The following is a 22434-nucleotide window of genomic DNA, read 5'->3' on the forward strand; positions in this document are numbered from 1 at the left end:
GTCCCTTTCAAAATACTGTCAAATGTGCCTGAAACTGGAACGTCACTTCTGACACACATTTCCAACGACGTCTTGACTATAGCAGAATTTGCTTTTAGAATTTAGTTGAGAACTTATTCAACAAAAAGGCTCAAGAAAAAAAAGGCGAACACAAATCCCATGCATTACATACATGAACGGGGGGGGGGGAGAGGGGATAGATGTTAGCGGATGTGACGTAACCAGAAGGGGAAGGGGTTTGATGTTGAGCGGATGTGGCGTATTCGAAGGCGGGAAAGGGATTCGTTTTTAGCGGATATGACGCATTACTTCCGGGTTCTTCGCCCGACAGCAATATGGCGGCGTCATTGCGTTTGCTGGCGTCCGTGGGGAATTGTTTCCTCCGAAGATCGTTATTGGAGAACAATTACCTCGCCAGAGTAAGGATAATATGTTACCAGACATCTATTTGAACCGAATCATGTTCGATATTTGTATCAACTCATTGCGCCAAGACGACGTTCGTCATCAGTTGCTGCGTCGTCGAGCTAGCTAACATGTTTAGTCAAGTCAAGTCAACAGTATTTATAGAGCACTTTCAAACAGCCATCGCTGCATACAAAGTGCTGTACATGGAGCAATTTAACATGCACAATAAACAGTAAGACAAATCGGTAATAAAGGCGGTAGAAAGCACCAAACAGTAAAACCAAGAACAAATCTAAGTCATGCTGAGTCGAATGCCAAAGAATACAAGTGAGTTTTGACGAGGGTTTTGAAGATGGGCAGCGAGGAGGCTTGCCGAATGTTTAGTGGGAGGTCATTCCAGAGAGAGGGACCAGCAACAGAAAAGGCTCGATCCCCTCTGAGCCTCAGTTTAGTTCTTGGTACTTCTAATAAAGTCTGGTCCACAGACTTGTTTAGCACAAACAATTGCAGTAATGTCGTCGAAGTCACATACCTGTCAACGTGTACGTTTTCCTTGTATTTTATACGTTTTTGTATCATTTCAAGTCACGTACGGCGTATTACAACTTTTATACGGAAAAAAAACAATTGTGAACCGATCTCACAAAGACCATTTTGGCTCAAATCCAGATCGTCTCACCTGCTGGTAGCCAACGACAATGCCGTCGTCGATCGCCATTGTCACCGCAAACCAGCAAAACTAATCCTCAATCGTATATATTTTTTTCATCGCTGCGTACGGTCGATTGATAAGCATGATGTGCGCATGCGCGATAAACCGTACGTGTTTTGTTTATAAGGGCAGCTATTAGCCGAGGTTGACAGGTATGAAGTCATGTCGTAATTTTATCCATGTGGGCGTTTGAAAATTTCATTATTATCTTTTGGTAGTTCACTGCTGGACCCCGCCGACTGTTGACTGCGCAGGCCGCTCACCACGTAGCTTTAAATGTCCCTGAAACGAAGGTGACCACTTTGGAAAATGGACTGCGTGTGGCTTCTGAGGACTCTGGACTTTCCACATGCACGGTAAGTTTGTTAAACGACCGTGACTCTCACTCATCCGTTGAAAATATGATCCAACCAGTATTGCACCAGGGCACCTATTTTGCATTATAGAAACATCACCGCACACCACCATGCAAAAAGACCACCGCAAAGTATGAATCATTAAATAAAAATTTTTCTCAACTCAATTATACATACACATTGAATATTTCAATGTGGATTTTGGGCCTGTTTACAAAGCAGAGACGTACATAGAAAGGTTGGGCTTATTCTGTTGTATGACTTGTCAAAAGGTAACTGCATTTGTTGCTGGTGTGAATATATGGACAGAACAAAGTTCTAAAATATTTGTTCTGAATAAGTCACACTTTGCAGGGAAAAATTGCATGCTATCTAGCATCCTGATGACCTCCCATTGCACGAATCACTGCTTAACACAAAGTGGCTGCTTTCAGGTTGGCCTGTGGATTGACGCTGGCAGTCGTTATGAGAACGAGAGAAATAACGGCACGGCTCATTTTTTGGAGCACATGGCATTTAAGGTAAGACAGTTAATAAGCTATCGAGAAAAAATGCAAAAAGAAAAAAAATGTGAATAGTATCTGATGTTTTTGGGCCGTAGATATCAGAATTACTGAAAACCCAGTGACGTAACTAAAACTAACTTTGCCATAGTTCCTCAAATAATGAGCAAGGGCATTTTTTTCTTTTCCCCCCTCTAATGAGCATGTATAGCAAGGTGTTTTCCTCCAACAAAAAAAGGACCATGTATAGTAAGTCGTTTTTAATAACAAAAACCCGACCATGCACCGTAAGGCGTTTTTAACAAATGAAACCCCGCTTCCCCCCGACCATGTAGGGTAAGGCATTTTTTTAACCATGTATAGTAAGACGTTTTAAAGTGCCGTTTTTAGCTTGAAAAAAACGACCATGTATAATAACAATAATAATAGTAAGCCATTTTAAGCTGAAAAAACCCCAACCGTGTATAGTAAGGAGTTTTTAGCCGAAAAAAATGACCATGGATAGTAAGGTGTTTTTAGCTGACCCCCCCCCCCCCCCCCCCCAACCATAGTAAGCCATTTTAAGCTGAAAATAACAACAACCCCCCCTCCGTGAGTCGTCACCTTACTGTGGTGGAGGGGTTTGTGTGTCCCAATGATCCTAGGAGCTAAGTTGTCTGGGGCTTTATGCCCCTGGCAGGGTCACCCATGGCAAACAGGTTCCAGGTGAGGGGCCAGGCAAAGCACGGCTCAAAGACCCCTTATGATGAGAAAAATATATGGACCAGGGTTTCCCTTGCCCGGACGCGGGTCACCGGGGCCCCCCTCTGGAGCCAGGCCTGGAGGTGGGGCTCGTTGGCAAGCGCCTGGTGGCCGGGCACAGCCCGAAGAGGCAACGTGGGTCCCCCTTCCCATGGGCTCACCACCCATGAGAGGGGCCAAAGGGGTCGGGTGCAATGTGAGCTGGGCGGCAGCCAAAGGCGGGGATCCTGGCAGTCCGATCCTCGGCTGCAGAAGCTAGCTCTTGGGACATGGAATGTCACCTCTTTGGCAGGGAAGGAGCCTGAGCTGGTGTGTGAGGCAGAGAATTTCCGACTGGATATAGTCGAACTTGCCTCCACACACAGCCTGGGTTCTGGTACCAGTTCCCTCGAGAGGGGTTGGACTCTCTTCCACTCTGGAGTTGCTCACGGTGAGAGGCGCAGAGCAGGTGTGGGCATACTCATTGCCCCCCGGCTCAGTGCCTGTACATTGGGGTTCACACCGGTAGACGAGAGGGTTGCCTCCCTCCGCCTTCGGGTGGGTGGACGGGTCCTGACTGTGGTTTGTGCATATGCACCAAACAGCAGCTCAGCATACCCACCCTTTTTGGAGTCCTTGGAGGGTGTGCTGGAGAGTACTCCTGCTGGGGACTCCCTTGTTCTGCTGGGGGACTTCAATGCTCACGTGGGCAATGACAGTGAGACCTGGAGGGGCGTGATTGGGAGGAACGGCCCCTCCGATCAGAACTCGAGTGGTGTTTTGTTATTGGACTTCTGTGCTCGCCACGGATTGTCCATAACGAACACCTTGTTCAAACATAAGGGTGTCCATATGTGCACTTGGCACCAGGACACCCTAGGCCGCAGTTCGATGATCGACTTTGTAGTTGTATCATCGGATTTGCGGCCGTGGCGGGGCCCCCGGGGTGGATGAGATCCGCCCGGAGTTCCTCAAGGCTCTGGATGTTGTGGGGCTGTCCTGGTTGACACGCCTCTGCAACATCGCGTGGTCAACAGGGAGAGTGCCTCTGGATTGGCAGACCGGGGTGGTAGCCCCTCTTTTTAAAAAGGGGGACCGGAGGGTGTGTTCCAACTACAGAGGGATCACACTCCTCAGCCTCCCTGGTAAGGTCTATTCAGGGGTGCTGGAGAGGAGGGTCTGTCAGGAAGTCGAGCCTCAGATTGAGGAGGAGCAGTGTGGTTTTCGTCCCGGCCGTGGACCAGCTCTACACCCTTAGCAGGGTCCTCGAGGGTATGTGGGAATTCGCCCAACCAGTCTACATGTGTTTTGTGGACTTGGAGAAGGCGTTTGACCGTGTCCCTCGGGGAGTTCTGTGGGGGGTGCTTCGTGGGTATGGGGTACCGAACCCCCTGATACGGGCTGTTCGGTCACTATACCACCGATGTCAGAGTTTGGTTCGCATTGCCGGCAGTAAGTCGGAATCGTTTCCAGGGGGGGTAGGACTCCGCCAAGGCTGCCCTTTGTCGCCGATTCTGTTCATAACCTTTATGGACAGAATTTCTAGGCGCAGCCGAAGCGTTGAGAGGGTCCATTTTGGGGGCCTCAGTATTGCATCCCTGTTTTTGCAGATGATGTGGTGCTGTTGGCTCCTTCAAACAGGGCTCTCCAACTCTCACTGGAGCGTTTCGCAGCCGAGTGTGAAGTGGTTGGGATGAAGATCAGCACCTCCAAATCAGAAACCATGGTCCTCAGTCGGAAAAGGGTGGACTGTCCCCCCCGCGTCGGGGAGGAGATCTTGCCCCAAGTGGAGGAGTTCAAGTATCCTAAATGAGTTTTCTCCGCAGGGTGTCCGGGCTCTCCCTTAGAGATAAGGTGAGAAGCTCGGTCATCCGGGAGGGGCTCAGAGTCGAGCCGCTTCTCCTCCACATCGAGAGGAGCCAGATGAGGTGGCTTGGGCATCTGATTCGGATGCCCCCTGAGCGCCTCCCTGGTGAGGTGTTCTGGGCATGTCCCACCGGGAGGAGACCCCGAGGAAGACCTAGGACACGCTGGAGAGACTATGTCACCCAGCTGGTCTGGGAACGTCTCGGGATCCCCCGGGGAGAGCTGGAAGAAGTAGCTAGGGAGAGGGAAGTCTGGGCTTCCCTGCTAAAGCTGTTGCCCCCGCGACCCGGCCCCGGATAAGCGGTAGATGATGGATGGATGGAATAACAACAACCGTGTATAGAAAGGTGTTTTTAGCTGAAAAAACCCCAACCATGTATAGGAAGGCGTTTTTCGCTCGAAAAAACTACCATGTATACCAAGGCATTTTGAGCTGGGAAAAAAAACGACATAGTATAGTAAGGCGTTTTTAGCCCGAAAAAAATGACCATGTACAGTAAGGCGTTTTTAGCACAAAAAAACGACCTTGTATACTGACGCGTTTTTTTTGTTGCTGTATGTATATTTTGTCCGTATGTCAGTAAGTAATGCGTAATTCTCCCTTTTGTGTTACAGGGCACCAGGAAGCGTTCTCAGCTCGACCTGGAGTTAGAAATTGAGAACATGGGCGCACATCTCAATGCATACACATCCCGGGAGCAGACTGTGTACTACGCCAAGGCCTTCTCTAAGGACCTTCCGCGAGGTATGACGGTTGAAAGTGCACTTGACCTACAGTCAACCAATCCTCCGTTCAATGTCACCAGTTGGCCCAGAATGTCGCCATTTGCCTCTACTCATAAGAGGGAGCGTGTCACTTACATCAATCTTATCCATGTCATATTTTTGTAAAAGCCGTGGAGATTCTGGCCGACATCATCCAGAACAGCCGGTTAGGCGAAGCGGAGATCGAGAGAGAACGTGGCGTCATCCTGCGGGAGATGCAGGAAGTGGAGACCAACTTGCAGGAGGTGGTCTTCGATTACCTCCACGCGACCGCGTACCAGTCCACGGCGCTGGGCAGGACCATCCTGGGCCCCACGGAGAATATCAAGTATGCAAGATCACAGCTTGCACCCAGTCAAGTTGAGCCATCGCCACCGGCGTTTGTCAACGGTTCCGTTTCAGGACCATCAATCGAGGCGATCTGGTCGAGTACATTACCAGCCACTACAAAGGTCCTCGAATTGTGCTGGCTGCCGCTGGAGGTGAGAGCTTTGTGCCTCGTGTCTTGCTGGCCCCTCCTTGCAGTTTGAGACCTGTCGCTATTTACACACTGCGATGCTTTGAAATGTTCCAACCAGGAGTTTCCCACACTGAGCTCATCGATCTGGCCAAGTACCACTTTGGACAACTTCTGGGCCGCTACGACAGCGACGCCCCGGCACCGCCCACCTGCCCCTTCACAGGAAGTGAGGTAAAGCACTCAATTATGACCTCTAACAGGGAAGAGCAATTCAATTCAAATTCAAACCGGCACGGCACCGGCTACAGTTGCATCCATTTATTGGTGCAAAACCGTTGCGCCCTGCTTCAATACCACAAAGTCAGTCAGGGAGGAAGGTTGTTTCACTTGGTGCGGCGAGACCAAGTGACGAATGAAACGGTGCCTTTTCAGATTCGCGTGCGTGACGACAAGATGCCGCTGGCCCACATTGCCATCGCCGTGGAGGCGGTCGGATGGTCCCACCCCGACACCATCCCACTGATGGTGGCCAACACGCTCATTGGGAACTGGGACCGCTCGTTTGGCGGCGGGGTGGTGAGTATTTTTCAAACATTGAGCCATTCCTTCACATCTGAAGCCATTTGTTTTTGGTAATGGAATACATTGGGGCCTCCCTCAGAATCTGTCAAGCAAGCTGGCTCAGATGGCGTGTCAGGGGAACTTGTGCCACAGCTTCCAGTCCTTCAACACCTGCTACACCGACACAGGTCTGTGGGGACTCTACATGGTGTGTGAGCCCGGCACCATCGATGACATGATGCGCTTCACTCAGAAAGAATGGTGAGAGGAGGTCACACACGCAAAGTTGAGGACAAACAAATGCAATAGTGTTCTGAGACTTTGCTTCTTTTTTCCTTCCAGGATGTCACTTTGCACCAGCGTCACTGAAGGCGAGGTGGCCCGGGCCAAGAATCTCCTCAAGACCAACATGTTGCTGCATCTCGATGGTAACGAGGCTCGGCGCGAGGAAATGATGAGAGTCCCGAGACATCTTACTGTGTTTTACATTTCTTTTATTTTTTTCTCCTTCCAGGCTCCACCCCAATCTGCGAGGACATCGGCAGACAGATGTTGTGCTACAGTCGCAGGATCCCTTTGCACGAACTTGAGACCCGAATTGATGTGAGTGGATGGAGTCGGAAGACCCAAACTTGAAGTTCATTTTGATCATGTTTTTATAAAAAAAACTCTTTCAACAGGCCATTGATGCCGCCACCATCAAGGACGTGTGTGCCAAACATATCTTCGACAAAGCGCCTGCCATCGCAGCCATTGGTGAGTTTGCTTCTGTTCAGGAAGAATGCGGCTGTGAGATTTGGAATCACCCCAAGTGAAAATTTGTATTCTATTTTTGGTTGTTGCTTTGGACAGGTCCAATCGAGCAGCTTCCTGACTACAACCAGATCCGCAGCGGAATGTTCTGGATGAGAGCTAAGTAGAGTCACACTCTCTGTTTTCAAATCCCCTTGTCCTTGCAAGGGTCGCAGGTGGGCCCTGGCTGTCTTCGGGCGGTCGGTGGGTGGGGGGCACCCTCAACCGGCTGACAGCCAATCAAGAAACAACCCATATGCCCAGGTGCAACCGGTTGTTTCTTGGTTGGCTGTCAGCCGGTTGAGGGTGCCCCCCACCCACCGACCGCCCGAAGACAGCTGGGGGAGGCTCTAGCACGCCCCTGTGACTCTTGCCAGGAGAAGCAGATGAGAAAATGGATGGGAGGGTGGACGAAGAACACCCACGCTGGCAGGAAGAGACCATGAGAGCACAACAGGCCGGAGCTGGATTTGACCCCCACACCTCTGCGCTCACACTCCAGCACGAACCAGTCGACCACGGACTAGGGTCACACTCAAATGTATGAATATAATAAAACAGTTTTTCTTTTTTTTAAAGAACAACACAACATTGTAATAATTGATTCTATGATTGACTCTGTGTTGTCATTTTTTACACTTGCTTGCCACTTGCTCTTGTGCAGCTTTCTTGGCTTTCACCATCTCCACCAGTTCCTACCAGAAAAAAGGGACTCGTCATCTCAGTCACAACAGGACATTTGTACCAGTTCAAGTGGAAGGGTCATTGCGTGCCATGGTTTGGCACGCAATGACCCTTCCACTTGAACCGGTACAAATGCGTGCCATGGTTTGGCACGCAATGACAACTTTTTCCACTCACCTTGTAGCGCTTCATGCAGTCTTTCTTGTTTCGCCCGGGGACAGCATCGGCAATCTTGTCCCAGCGTTCAGGTGTGCTAACCGGAAACGTCTTGAGGGCCTGCTCCAGAAGCTTCTGTTCCTCCGTGGTCCAGGGGGCTGCGCTTCCATCACCACCTGGAGCGGAATCATACAAGGACAACAAGCTTTGACAAAAAAAAAAACTCATGGCGCGCAGACGGTTCCACTTTACTTTACACTCACCTTCGAAGCGCTCTGATGGCACCGCGTTGTCAACGGTGGCTGGAACGGAGTTGTGTTCCTTCTTGAATTTCTCAAACGCTTTTCTGTTGATGTCATCTTTTTGCAATGGATCTGAAAAGACAACGGTAAGTAAAAAGTATTCAGAAAGAAAACAAGAGAAAAGGGTCAGGGGTGGGGTTAGGGTTTCGTTTTTTTCGGGCTAAAAGCGCCTTACTATACATGGTTGTTTTTTTTGGGCTAAAAACACCTTACTATGTCGTTTTTTTCCGGTTAAAAACGCCCTACTATACTGTGTCATTTTTTTAAAGCTAAAAACACATTACTATATATACTATGTCGTTTTTTTCGGGCTAAAAGCGCCTTACTATACATGGTCGTTTTTTTTAAGCTAAAAACACATTACTATATATACTATGTCGTTTTTTTAAGCTAAAAATGCCTTACTATACATGGTTGTTTTTGTCGGGCTAAAAACGCCTTAATACATGGTCGTTTTTTTCGGGTTAAAAACGCCCTACTATACTGTGTCATTTTTTTCGGGTTAAAAACGCCCTACTATACTGTGTCATTTTTTTAAAGCTAAAAACACATTACTATATATACTATGTCGTTTTTTTTTGTCTAAAAGCGCCTTACTATACATGGTTGTTTTTTTTGGGCTAAAAACACCTTACTATGTCGTTTTTGTCGGGCTAAAAACGCCCTACTATACTGTGTCATTTTTTTAAAGCTAAAAACGCCTTACTATACTATGTCGTTTTTTTTAAGCTAAAAACACATTACTATATATACTATGTCGTTTTTTTTTGTCTTAAAACGCCTTACTATACATGGTTGTTTTTTTTGGGCTAAAAACACCTTACTATATATACTGTGTCGTTTTTTTCGGGTTAAAAACGCCTTAATATACTATGTCATTTTTTTAAAGCTAAAAACGCCTTACTATACTATGTCGTTTTTTTTAAAGCTAAAAACACATTACTATATATACTATGTCGTTTTTTTTTGTCTTAAAACGCCTTACTATACTATGTCGTTTTTTTCGGGCTAAAAGCGCCTTACTATACATTGTCGTTTTTTTCGGGCTAAAAACGCCTTACTATACTATGTCGTTTTTTCTGGCTAAAAACACATTACTATATATACTGTGTCGTTTTTTAAGCTAAAAACACATTACTATATATACTATGTCGTTTTTTTTTGTCTTAAAACGCCTTACTATACTATGTCGTTTTTTTCGGGCTAAAAGCGCCTTACTATACATGGTTGTTTTTTTTGGGCTAAAAACACCTTACTATGTCGTTTTTGTCGGGCTAAAAACGCCTTACTATACTATGTCGTTTTTTCTGGCTAAAAACACCTTACTATATATACTGTGTCGTTTTTTTCGGGTTAAAAACGCCTTAATATACTATGTCGTTTTTTAAGCTAAAAACGCCTGGTTGTTTTTTTCCGGTTAAAAACGCCCTACTATACTATGTCGTTTTTTTTAAGCTAAAAACACCTTACTATACTATGTCGTTTTTTTCGGGCTAAAAGCGCCTTACTATACATGGTCGTTTTTTTTGGGCTAAAAACGCCTTACTATACTATGTCGTTTTTTCTGGCTAAAAACACCTTACTATATATACTGTGTCGTTTTTTTCCAGTTAAAAACGCCCTACTATACTGTGTCATTTTTTTAAAGCTAAAAACGCCTTACTATACTATGTCGTTTTTTTTTGTCTTAAAACGCCTTACTATACTATGTCGTTTTTTTCGGGCTAAAAGCGCCTTACTATACATGGTCGTTTTTTTCGGGTTAAAAACGCCTTAATATACTATGTCGTTTTTTAAGCTAAAAACGCCCTACTATACTGTGTCATTTTTTTAAAGCTAAAAACACATTACTATATATACTATGTCGTTTTTTTTTGTCTTAAAACGCCTTACTATACTATGTCGTTTTTTTCGGGCTAAAAGCGCCTTACTATACATGGTCGTTTTTTTTAAGCTAAAAATGCCTTACTATACATGGTTGTTTTTTTTGGGCTAAAAACACCTTACTATGTCGTTTTTTTCGGGCTAAAAACGCCTTACTATACTATGTCGTTTTTTCTGGCTAAAAGCACCTTACTATATATACTGTGTCGTTTTTTTCGGGTTAAAAACGCCTTAATATACTATGTCGTTTTTTAAGCTAAAAACGCCTGGTTGTTTTTTTCCGGTTAAAAACGCCCTACTATACTATGTCGTTTTTTTTAAGCTAAAAACACATTACTATATATACTATGTCGTTTTTTTTTGTCTTAAAACGCCTTACTATACTATGTCGTTTTTTTCGGGCTAAAAGCGCCTTACTATACATGGTCGTTTTTTTTAAGCTAAAAATGCCTTACTATACATGGTTGTTTTTTTTGGGCTAAAAACACCTTACTATGTCGTTTTTGTCGGGCTAAAAACGCCTTACTATACTATGTCGTTTTTTCTGGCTAAAAACACCTTACTATATATACTGTGTCGTTTTTTTCGGGTTAAAAACGCCTTAATATACTATGTCGTTTTTTAAGCTAAAAACGCCTGGTTGTTTTTTTCCGGTTAAAAACGCCCTACTATACTATGTCGTTTTTTTTAAACTAAAAACACATTACTATATATACTATGTCGTTTTTTTTTGTCTTAAAACGCCTTACTATACTATGTCGTTTTTTTCGGGCTAAAAGCGCCTTACTATACATGGTCGTTTTTTTTAAGCTAAAAATGCCTTACTATACATGGTTGTTTTTTTTGGGCTAAAAACACCTTACTATGTCGTTTTTTCTGGCTAAAAACACCTTACTATATATACTGTGTCGTTTTTTTCCGGTTAAAAACGCCCTACTATACTGTGTCATTTTTTTAAACCTAAAAACGCCTTACTATACTATGTCGTTTTTTTTAAGCTAAAAACACATTACTATATATACTATGTCGTTTTTTTTTGTCTTAAAACGCCTTACTATACTATGTCGTTTTTTTCGGGCTAAAAGCGCCTTACTATACATGGTCGTTTTTTTAAGCTAAAAATGCCTTACTATACATGGTTGTTTTTTTTGGGCTAAAAACACCTTACTATGTCGTTTTTGTCGGGCTAAAAACGCCTTACTACATGGTCGTTTTTTTCGGGCTAAAAACGCCTTACTATACTGTCGTTTTTTCTGGCTAAAAACACCTTACTATATATACTGTGTCGTTTTTTTCGGGTTAAAAACGCCTTAATATACTATGTCGTTTTTTAAGCTAAAAACGCCTGGTTGTTTTTTTCCGGTTAAAAACGCCCTACTATACTGTGTCATTTTTTTAAAGCTAAAAACGCCTTACTATACTATGTCGTTTTTTTTAAGCTAAAAACACATTACTATATATACTATGTCGTTTTTTTCGGGCTAAAAGCGCCTTACTATACATGGTCGTTTTTTTTAAGCTAAAAATGCCTTACTATACATGGTTGTTTTTTTTGGGCTAAAAACACCTTACTATGTCGTTTTTGTCGGGCTAAAAACGCCTTACTACATGGTCGTTTTTTTCGGGCTAAAAACGCCTTACTATACTATGTCGTTTTTTCTGGCTAAAAACACCTTACTATATATACTGTGTCGTTTTTTTCGGGTTAAAAACGCCTTAATATACTATGTCGTTTTTTAAGCTAAAAACGCCCTACTATACTGTGTCATTTTTTTAAAGCTAAAAACGCCTTACTATACTATGTCGTTTTTTTTAAGCTAAAAACACATTACTATATATACTATGTCGTTTTTTTTTGTCTTAAAACGCCTTACTATACTATGTCGTTTTTTTCGGGCTAAAAGCGCCTTACTATACATGGTCGTTTTTTTTAAGCTAAAAATGCCTTACTATACATGGTTGTTTTTTTTGGGCTAAAAACACCTTACTATGTCGTTTTTGTCGGGCTAAAAACGCCTTACTACATGGTCGTTTTTTTCGGGCTAAAAACGCCTTACTATACTATGTCGTTTTTTCTGGCTAAAAACGCCTTAATATACTATGTCGTTTTTTAAGCTAAAAACGCCTGGTTGTTTTTTTCCGGTTAAAAACGCCCTACTATACTGTGTCATTTTTTTAAAGCTAAAAACGCCTTACTATACTATGTCGTTTTTTTTAAAGCTAAAAACACATTACTATATATACTATGTCGTTTTTTTTTGTCTTAAAACGCCTTACTATACTATGTCGTTTTTTTCGGGCTAAAAGCGCCTTACTATACATGGTCGGTTTTTTTAAGCTAAAAATGCCTTACTATACATGGTTGTTTTTTTTGGGCTAAAAACACCTTACTATGTCGTTTTTGTCGGGCTAAAAACGCCTTACTACATGGTCGTTTTTTTCGGGCTAAAAACGCCTTACTATACTATGTCGTTTTTTCTGGCTAAAAACACCTTACTATATATACTGTGTCGTTTTTTTCGGGTTAAAAACGCCTTAATATACTATGTCGTTTTTTAAGCTAAAAACGCCTGGTCGTTTTTTTCCGGTTAAAAACGCCCTACTATACTGTGTCATTTTTTTAAAGCTAAAAACACATTACTATATATATATGTCGTTTTTTTCGGGCTAAAAGCGCCTTACTATACATGGTCGTTTTTTTTGGGCTAAAAACGCCTTACTACATGGTCGTTTTTTTCGGGCTAAAAACGCCTTACTATACTATGTCGTTTTTTCTGGCTAAAAACACCTTACTATATATACTGTGTCGTTTTTTTCGGGTTAAAAACGCCATAATATACTATGTCGTTTTTTAAGCTAAAAACGCCCTACTATACTGTGTCATTTTTTTAAAGCTAAAAACGCCTTACTATACTATGTCGTTTTTTTTAAGCTAAAAACACATTACTATATATACTATGTCGTTTTTTTTTGCCTTAAAACGCCTTACTATACTATGTCGTTTTTTTCGGGCTAAAAGCGCCTTACTATACATGGTCGTTTTTTTTAAGCTAAAAATGCCTTACTATACATGGTTGTTTTTTTTGGGCTAAAAACACCTTACTATGTCGTTCTTGTCGGGCTAAAAACGCCTTACTATACTATGTCGTTTTTTCTGGCTAAAAACACCTTACTATATATACTGTGTCGTTTTTTTCGGGTTAAAAACGCCTTAATATACTATGTCGTTTTTTAAGCTAAAAACGCCTGGTCGTTTTTTCCGGTTAAAAACGCCCTACTATACTGTGTCATTTTTTTAAAGCTAAAAACGCCTTACTATACTATGTCGTTTTTTTTAAGCTAAAAACACATTACTATATATACTATGTCGTTTTTTTTTGTCTTAAAACGCCTTACTATACTATGTCGTTTTTTTCGGGCTAAAAGCGCCTTACTATACATGGTCGTTTTTTTAAAGCTAAAAATGCCTTACTATACATGGTTGTTTTTGTCGGGCTAAAAACGCCTTACTACATGGTCGTTTTTTTCGGGCTAAAAACGCCTTACTATACTATGTCGTTTTTTCTGGCTAAAAACACCTTACTATATATACTGTGTCGTTTTTTTCGGGTTAAAAACGCCTTAATATACTATGTCGTTTTTTAAGCTAAAAACGCCTGGTCGTTTTTTTCCGGTTAAAAACGCCCTACTATACTGTGTCATTTTTTTAAACCTAAAAACGCCTTACTATACTATGTCGTTTTTTTTAAGCTAAAAACACATTACTATATATACTATGTCGTTTTTTTTTGTCTTAAAACGCCTTACTATACTATGTCGTTTTTTTCGGGCTAAAAGCGCCTTACTATACATGGTCGTTTTTTTTAAGCTAAAAATGCCTTACTATACATGGTTGTTTTTTTTGGGCTAAAAACACCTTACTATGTCGTTTTTGTCGGGCTAAAAACGCCTTACTACATGGTCGTTTTTTTCGGGCTAAAAACGCCTTACTATACTATGTCGTTTTTTCTGGCTAAAAACACCTTACTATATATACTGTGTCGTTTTTTTCGGGTTAAAAACGCCTTAATATACTATGTCGTTTTTTAAGCTAAAAACGCCTGGTCGTTTTTTTCCGGTTAAAAACGCCCTACTATACTGTGTCATTTTTTTAAAGCTAAAAACGCCTTACTATACTATGTCGTTTTTTTTAAGCTAAAAACACATTACTATATATACTATGTCGTTTTTTTTTGTCTTAAAACGCCTTACTATACTATGTCGTTTTTTTCGGGCTAAAAGCGCCTTACTATACATGGTCGTTTTTTTTAAGCTAAAAATGCCTTACTATACATGGTTGTTTTTTTTGGGCTAAAAACACCTTACTATGTCGTTTTTGTCGGGCTAAAAACGCCTTACTACATGGTCGTTTTTTTCGGGCTAAAAACGCCTTACTATACTATGTCGTTTTTTCTGGCTAAAAACACCTTACTATATATACTGTGTCGTTTTTTTCGGGTTAAAAACGCCTTAATATACTATGTCGTTTTTTAAGCTAAAAACGCCTGGTCGTTTTTTTCCGGTTAAAAACGCCCTACTATACTGTGTCATTTTTTTAAAGCTAAAAACGCCTTACTATACTATGTCGTTTTTTTTAAGCTAAAAACACATTACTATATATACTATGTCGTTTTTTTTTTGTCTTAAAACGCCTTACTATACTATGTCGTTTTTTTCGGGCTAAAAGCGCCTTACTATACATGGTCGTTTTTTTTAAGCTAAAAATGCCTTACTATACATGGTTGTTTTTTTTGGGCTAAAAACACCTTACTATGTCGTTTTTGTCGGGCTAAAAACGCCTTACTACATGGTCGTTTTTTTCGGGCTAAAAACGCCTTACTATACTATGTCGTTTTTTCTGGCTAAAAACACCTTACTATATATACTGTGTCGTTTTTTTCGGGTTAAAAACGCCTTAATATACTATGTCGTTTTTTAAACTAAAAACGCCTGGTTGTTTTTTTCCGGTTAAAAACGCCCTACTATACTGTGTCATTTTTTTAAAGCTAAAAACGCCTTACTATACTATGTCGTTTTTTTTAAGCTAAAAACACATTACTATATATACTATGTCGGTTTTTTTTTGTCTTAAAACGCCTTACTATATATACTATGTCGTTTTTTTCGGGCTAAAAGCGCCTTACTATACATGGTCGTTTTTTTTAAGCTAAAAATGCCTTACTATACATGGTTGTTTTTTTTGGGCTAAAAACACCTTACTATGTCGTTTTTGTCGGGCTAAAAACGCCTTACTACATGGTCGTTTTTTTCGGGCTAAAAACGCCTTACTATACTATGTCGTTTTTTCTGGCTAAAAACACCTTACTATATATACTGTGTCGTTTTTTTTCGGGTTAAAAACGCCTTAATATACTATGTCGTTTTTTAAGCTAAAAACGCCTGGTCGTTTTTTTCCGGTTAAAAACGCCCTACTATACTGTGTCATTTTTTTAAAGCTAAAAACACATTACTATATATACTATGTCGTTTTTTTTTTGTCTTAAAACGCCTTACTATACTATGTCGTTTTTTTCGGGCTAAAAGCGCCTTACTATACATGGTCGTTTTTTTTAAGCTAAAAATGCCTTACTATACATGGTTGTTTTTTTTGGGCTAAAAACACCTTACTATGTCGTTTTTGTCGGGCTAAAAACGCCTTACTACATGGTCGTTTTTTTCGGGCTAAAAACGCCTTACTATACTATGTCGTTTTTTCTGGCTAAAAACACCTTACTATATATACTGTGTCGTTTTTTTCGGGTTAAAAACGCCTTAATATACTATGTCGTTTTTTAAGCTAAAAACGCCTGGTCGTTTTTTTCCGGTTAAAAACGCCCTACTATACTGTGTCATTTTTTTAAAGCTAAACACGCCTTACTATACTATGTCGTTTTTTTTAAGCTAAAAACACATTACTATATATACTATGTCGTTTTTTTTTGTCTTAAAACGCCTTACTATACTATGTCGTTTTTTTCGGGCTAAAAGCGCCTTACTATACATGGTCGTTTTTTTTAAGCTAAAAATGCCTTACTATACATGGTTGTTTTTTTTGGGCTAAAAACACCTTACTATGTCGTTTTTGTCGGGCTAAAAACGCCTTACTACATGGTCGTTTTTTTCGGGCTAAAAACGCCTTACTATACTATGTCGTTTTTTCTGGCTAAAAACACCTTACTATATATACTGTGTCGTTTTTTTTCGGGTTAAAAACGCCTTAATATACTATGTCGTTTTTTAAGCTAAAAACGCCTGGTCGTTTTTTTCCGGTTAAAAACGCCCTACTATACTGTGTCATTTTTTTAAAGCTAAAAACACATTACTATATATACTATGTCGTTTTTTTTTGTCTTAAAACGCCTTACTATACTATGTCGTTTTTTTCGGGCTAAAAGCGCCTTACTATACATGGTCGTTTTTTTTAAGCTAAAAATGCCTTACTATACATGGTTGTTTTTTTTGGGCTAAAAACACCTTACTATGTCGTTTTTGTCGGGCTAAAAACGCCTTACTACATGGTCGTTTTTTTCGGGCTAAAAACGCCTTACTATACTATGTCGTTTTTTCTGGCTAAAAACACCTTACTATATATACTGTGTCGTTTTTTTCGGGTTAAAAACGCCTTAATATACTATGTCGTTTTTTAAGCTAAAAACGCCTGGTCGTTTTTTCCCGGTTAAAAACGCCCTACTATACTGTGTCATTTTTTTAAAGCTAAACACGCCTTACTATACTATGTCGTTTTTTTTAAGCTAAAAACACATTACTATATATACTATGTCGTTTTTTTTTGTCTTAAAACGCCTTACTATACTATGTCGTTTTTTTCGGGCTAAAAGCGCCTTACTATACATGGTCGTTTTTTTTAAGCTAAAAATGCCTTACTATACATGGTTGTTTTTTTTGGGCTAAAAACACCTTACTATGTCGTTTTTGTCGGGCTAAAAACGCCTTACTACATGGTCGTTTTTTTCGGGCTAAAAACGCCTTACTATACTATGTCGTTTTTTCTGGCTAAAAACACCTTACTATATATACTGTGTCGTTTTTTTCGGGTTAAAAACGCCTTAATATACTATGTCGTTTTTTAAGCTAAAAACGCCCTACTATACTGTGTCATTTTTTTAAAGCTAAAAACGCCTTACTATACTATGTCGTTTTTTTTAAGCTAAAAACACATTACTATATATACTATGTCGTTTTTTTTTGTCTTAAAACGCCTTACTATACTATGTCGTTTTTTTCGGGCTAAAAGCGCCTTACTATACATGGTCGTTTTTTTTAAGCTAAAAATGCCTTACTATACATGGTTGTTTTTTTTGGGCTAAAAACACCTTACTATGTCGTTTTTGTCGGGCTAAAAACGCCTTACTACATGGTCGTTTTTTTCGGGCTAAAAACGCCTTACTATACTATGTCGTTTTTTCTGGCTAAAAACACCTTACTATATATACTGTGTCGTTTTTTTCGGGTTAAAAACGCCTTAATATACTATGTCGTTTTTTAAGCTAAAAACGCCTGGTCGTTTTTTTCCGGTTAAAAACGCCCTACTATACTGTGTCATTTTTTTAAAGCTAAAAACGCCTTACTATACTATGTCGTTTTTTTTAAGCTAAAAACACATTACTATATATACTATGTCGTTTTTTTTTGTCTTAAAACGCCTTACTATACTATGTCGTTTTTTTCGGGCTAAAAGCGCCTTACTATACATGGTCGTTTTTTTTTGGGCTAAAAATGCCTTACTATACATGGTTGTTTTTTTTGGGCTAAAAACACCTTACTATGTCGTTTTTGTCGGGCTAAAAACGCCTTACTACATGGTCGTTTTTTTCGGGCTAAAAACGCCTTACTATACTATGTCGTTTTTTCTGGCTAAAAACACCTTACTATATATACTGTGTCGTTTTTTTCGGGTTAAAAACGCCTTAATATACTATGTCGTTTTTTAAGCTAAAAACGCCTGGTTGTTTTTTTCCGGTTAAAAACGCCCTACTATACTGTCATTTTTTTAAAGCTAAAAACGCCTTACTATACTATGTCGTTTTTTTTTAAGCTAAAAACACATTACTATATATACTATGTCGTTTTTTTTTGTCTTAAAACGCCTTACTATACTATGTCGTTTTTTTCGGGCTAAAAGCGCCTTACTATACATGGTCGTTTTTTTTAAGCTAAAAATGCCTTACTATACATGGTTGTTTTTTTTGGGCTAAAAACACCTTACTATGTCGTTTTTGTCGGGCTAAAAACGCCTTACTACATGGTCGTTTTTTCTGGCTAAAAACACCTTACTATATATACTGTGTCGTTTTTTTCGGGTTAAAAACGCCTTAATATAGTATGTCGTTTTTTAAGCTAAAAACGCCTGGTCGTTTTTTTCCGGTTAAAAACGCCCTACTATACTGTGTCATTTTTTTAAAGCTAAAAACGCCTTACTATACTATGTCGTTTTTTTCGGGCTAAAAACACCTGACTATACATGGTCGTTTTTTTCGGGCTAATTCAAATGAACAGGTTCAATGTCAGGGTTCCGCAGAGCTTGCTGATGAGCTGGTCATTTGAATCATTTGTGTTAACAGGGAGACTTGGAAAACATGCAGGACAGCGGCCCTCCAGGACCTGAGTTTGACACCTATGCTATATACATGGTCGTTTTTTCGAGCTAAAAACGCCGACCGTGTTTAGTAAGCCGTTTTTAGCGCAAATAAAACTAGCATGTATAGTCAGGCGTTTTTAGCTCAAAAAAACGACCATGTAATTATTGGAAAGCAAAGACTATATAACAGAACTATTTCTTTTCAAAGGAGCTGCGCGCTACACAATGGCAAATAATTAATAAAAAATGCGGAAATATGTCTTACCAAGCCGTTGCAAACTCTTGGCTTTGTTGATGACGTCTTTGGCTGTCCTCTTCATGCCACTTGTGGAGTGTAGATTCATATAGTTGGCAATAACTTCCCATCTGGGGGGGCGAGAATATATATATATATATATATATACAGTATATATACACACACACACACACAATGTATGCAAATACAAATCTATGTCCACACAGTAAGTTTTGGCGATGCCAATCAACCCAAGTATTTCCCCTAAATGGTCGACAAAGGTCAAGTCCAGATGTGCGGCCCGCATCTGACCTGGCATTGGTTCCAGCCGGGAAGAGGTTGACGGCCTTAATGAGCAATTGGAGGTCTTCCTCATTCCAACCTTTCCCGCCACCACCCCCGCCTCCGCCGGGCTGCTCGGCACCGCGAGAGGCCTGCATCGCCTGCACCTCGGCGTCCCGCTCCCTCTGAAGCTGCGCGTTCACCTCCTGCACCTGCAAGGAAAGGCCCGTTGCGAGAGATGGGGTGTGCCGAAGGGGGACACAGCCCCCCCGCCTTTTCTTTTTTTACCTGCTTCTCGACCGCCACTTTGCTGTCCTCCTTTGAAGCGGAGGCCAGGATTTCATTGAGGCTCTGCAGGCTGCGAGTGAACACGAGGACAACTTCTGTTACGCAGCCAAAGCCAGATTGTTTTTGTGCCTGTGCGGGTACAAAGACGCCGCCACAATATTTTACCTGGCGAGTTCGAGCCTGTCACAGAGCTTCTCCACCTCTTCCATCATCTTCACGTTTTCGGCCTCGCTGTCCGCAAAGTAATTCCAGTTCTGTGGGATGTGATACAGAGCGGTTAGTCCGAGGAGACACGTCTGGAGCAAAGAAGTCGGCCCGGGAGTCCACCTTGCAGGAAATTCTGAGCTTCTGCCTCTCCTTCTTTATGGCTTTCTTCTGGATGTCTTTTTCCTTTTTGGCCAGCTGGGCGGCCTGCTTGGCTTCTTCGTCTTCTTTTTCCTTGGCTAAACGAGCCGCCTCCATCTCAGCCTGGCGGGCCTAAAAACAAGCGAGGCTGCCGTGAAGCCATTCAAGGAGCCGGCGCTCCAAGTGGACCTGCTGGGACTCACTCGCTCCTTTTCTTCCTGCTCTTTCTTCTTGGCCTCGACTTTTGCCTTCTTCTCGGACTCCTTGCGGGCTTTCTCCTCCTCTTTGAACCTCTTGATCCTCGGATCGCAACCGTAGGCCGTATCTGTGTTGGACAAATGCAGGATGGCCACTTGGGTGATTCCTCAACCGCGTGCGTTGCGAGGTGTTGCCACATCTGTCGTCTCTGTACCAACTAGCGTTCGTATTCTGATCATCTCCTCCTTCTTCCTCTGAGCTCTGGAAGCTCGATTCTGCTTTTCGATCCATCTCCTCTCGTCTCGACTTCGGGGTAGGGGGAGAATAGGAAGGGCGCGTCAGACACGGAAGGGCCAAAGGATTGCTTTCAAGTGCGAAAAAAGGTCTACCACTCAGCCTTGTCCTTTTCCTCTTCATCCAGGTATGAGAATTCCCTCCAGGAATCAAAATTGTACCTGCATCAACAGAAAGAAGTTCAAATGTCCCGAGACGAACAAACAACGGTTTGACAAGAATCAAGCGAACGGATGGCGGCGCAGCCCAAAGTATGACGCACATACCAAAAGGAGTAGAAATTATCCACTTCTTCAAAGGAAGACTCTGTCGTGCCGATGCTGGGCGCATGCTTTTTGGTCGACCACCGGGAATTCCTCTCAAAAACGGCGGGAAACACCTGGAAGAAGTTTTCTTTGCCTTCCCCCTTGGAGGGCACGCTGTTATCAAATGTGGGATCGACGCTGTCGAAGGCTCGCCGTCTCACGGGGTCAGACAGGGTTTCGATCGCTGGCGGGCGTAAACAATCACCGGGGAGCATGAGTAGAGAGCCCCCGGTCCAAACAAACGCGGCGCAATGCCACGCACCTTTGGTGATGCACGTGAAATAGTCATTGTCGCCTTCCGAAATCTGCTCGCCTGCAGCTTTCCTTTTGTCCGGATGGTGCTTCAACACAATGGCTTTGTCTGTTGAGAAACAATCGAGAATGTGACCTGGCGAACGTCGCGACTGCTCCACTAACCGTGAGCTGCGCAAGAACCGCACGTTAGCATGAAGCATAGAAAGAGGGCATGTGAGCATACTTACGGGCAGCTTTGATCTGTTTTTGAGTGGCTTTGTATCTCAGGTGCGGAAGACCGAGGACGGCGTAGTGGTCTTGATTCTAACAAGTAAGGAACAAAACGGCAAACTGTAAGTGGAAAAATGTCAAATTGTCGGTTGCCCCCACCCCTACCTTCCAGTCTTTTGGATCGAGCGATCGGAGCATGGGATGCTCTTCCAACTGAAAGTCCTCATCATCCGACTCCTCAGAGGACTCCTCCTCCTCTTCCAACTCCTGAAAGGAGGTTGACACGGTCCGGTTTCTCCTCTTCACATATGCTTCGAACCAGCGGCCCACTGGCTCCACCTGAACCTGCACAGAGGCTAAGAGGGACGTAGGTTTTATTTGCATGTATGGGCATTCATAAATGTATACCCTATAGCAGGGGTGTCAAACTCATGTTTGTCGCTGGCCTCTTTGGAGTTGCCATGGACGGCCACTACGACAGTGAAACCGAATCAATATTTAATCATCATATGATAAGATATCCTTTATTTGTCCCGCACTGGGGAAATTTACAGTCAGAGTTCAGAAGGGAAACCACTAGGTAGGGAGAGGGGGGGAAAGACGCGGGGGGAAAAGGAAGAACAATGATCATATCGTATTATTACTTGTACAGAATAACATTTAATTGATGGATTACTAGTTTTGTTCAATTATTGTCCAAGTGAGTGTAAATTAGCACTACTCGCATTAACGTGTGTGAGGAGACTCATCCATAAGACTGATTTCCCTCTGGTATGAGCTCAGTGTTTGCTGTTTCCAAACGTATTGCTAACGAGCATGCTATCAAACGCTTCTATAGTAGCTTAGCAGGCTAACTAGTGCCGGCCTCGAAAGTCATTCAATCTTTACCGGCAATCTCTTGAAAGACAGTCGTTTCATCCGCGTCCACCGCTTCTAATAACATTTTTACAAGGATGGCAACACGAACATTGGATAACCACAATATTCCAAATTAATTCTTCAAATTTCAGTCAGAGCTAACGCATTTTTACCGCAGCGACATGTGTCGGAGCAATTTTGGCGTCATTCCCACCTGTGTCGCGGAATCAAACGTCATTTCCGCCTATGGCGCTGAATCCGACGTCATTTCCGCCTATGTCGCGGGACCTGTACGTCATTTCAGCTTTTTACATTTTTTGTTTTTTTGTGGTGAAAATGCCTTCATAATTTGCTTTA

At 42.0% G+C, this 22434-nt stretch overlaps 2 protein-coding genes across 2 annotated transcripts; one reads left to right on the forward strand and one right to left on the reverse strand.

Moving 5' to 3' along the window:
- The first annotated feature begins 280 nt into the window (after nt 1-280).
- Nucleotides 281-7732, forward strand: pmpcb (peptidase, mitochondrial processing subunit beta). The gene is made up of 13 exons (XM_086102922.1): nt 281-419; nt 1339-1476; nt 1911-1997; nt 5181-5310; nt 5460-5658; nt 5733-5812; nt 5909-6021; nt 6223-6366; nt 6452-6612; nt 6694-6779; nt 6866-6954; nt 7032-7107; nt 7204-7732. Exons 1-13 carry the CDS (start codon nt 336-338, stop codon nt 7269-7271), a joined length of 1455 nt encoding a protein of 484 aa, XP_085959048.1. The 5' UTR covers nt 281-335; the 3' UTR covers nt 7272-7732.
- LOC147186348 (dnaJ homolog subfamily C member 2-like) lies at nt 6825-22290 on the reverse strand. Its single transcript, XM_086102921.1, has 16 exons — nt 22108-22290; nt 21385-21575; nt 21237-21312; nt 21017-21115; nt 20716-20938; nt 20545-20610; nt 20370-20461; nt 20161-20282; nt 19940-20089; nt 19778-19866; nt 19613-19682; nt 19355-19536; nt 19073-19173; nt 8247-8357; nt 8005-8159; nt 6825-7838 (listed from the first exon to the last, which is right to left on the reverse strand). The coding sequence occupies exons 1-16, from the start codon at nt 22160-22162 to the stop codon at nt 7770-7772; spliced, it is 1851 nt and encodes a 616-aa protein (XP_085959047.1). The 5' UTR covers nt 22163-22290; the 3' UTR covers nt 6825-7769.
- Between the last annotated feature and the right edge of the window lie 144 nt (nt 22291-22434).

This window comes from Hippocampus guttulatus, chromosome 22 (genome assembly GCF_054856545.1).
Source record: "Hippocampus guttulatus isolate MCC_2025c chromosome 22, RoL_Hgut_1.0, whole genome shotgun sequence".
NCBI classification, from domain to species: domain Eukaryota; kingdom Metazoa; phylum Chordata; class Actinopteri; order Syngnathiformes; family Syngnathidae; genus Hippocampus; species Hippocampus guttulatus.

Coding starts and splice junctions, on each gene's coding strand:
- pmpcb (XM_086102922.1), top strand. CDS start 336: ATGGCGGCGTCATTGCGTTTGCTGGCGTCCGTGGGGAATTGTTTCCTC. Junction 5,659..5,732: donor GGCCCCACGGAGAATATCAA/GTATGCAAGATC, acceptor GTTCCGTTTCAG/GACCATCAATCGAGGCGATC. Junction 6,780..6,865: donor CATGTTGCTGCATCTCGATG/GTAACGAGGCTC, acceptor TTCTCCTTCCAG/GCTCCACCCCAATCTGCGAG.
- LOC147186348 (XM_086102921.1), bottom strand. CDS start 22,162: ATGTTATTAGAAGCGGTGGACGCGGATGAAACGACTGTCTTTCAAGAG. Junction 20,939..21,016: donor TTTCACGTGCATCACCAAAG/GTGCGTGGCATT, acceptor TACGCCCGCCAG/CGATCGAAACCCTGTCTGAC. Junction 19,537..19,612: donor AAGTGGCGGTCGAGAAGCAG/GTAAAAAAAGAA, acceptor CTTTCCTTGCAG/GTGCAGGAGGTGAACGCGCA.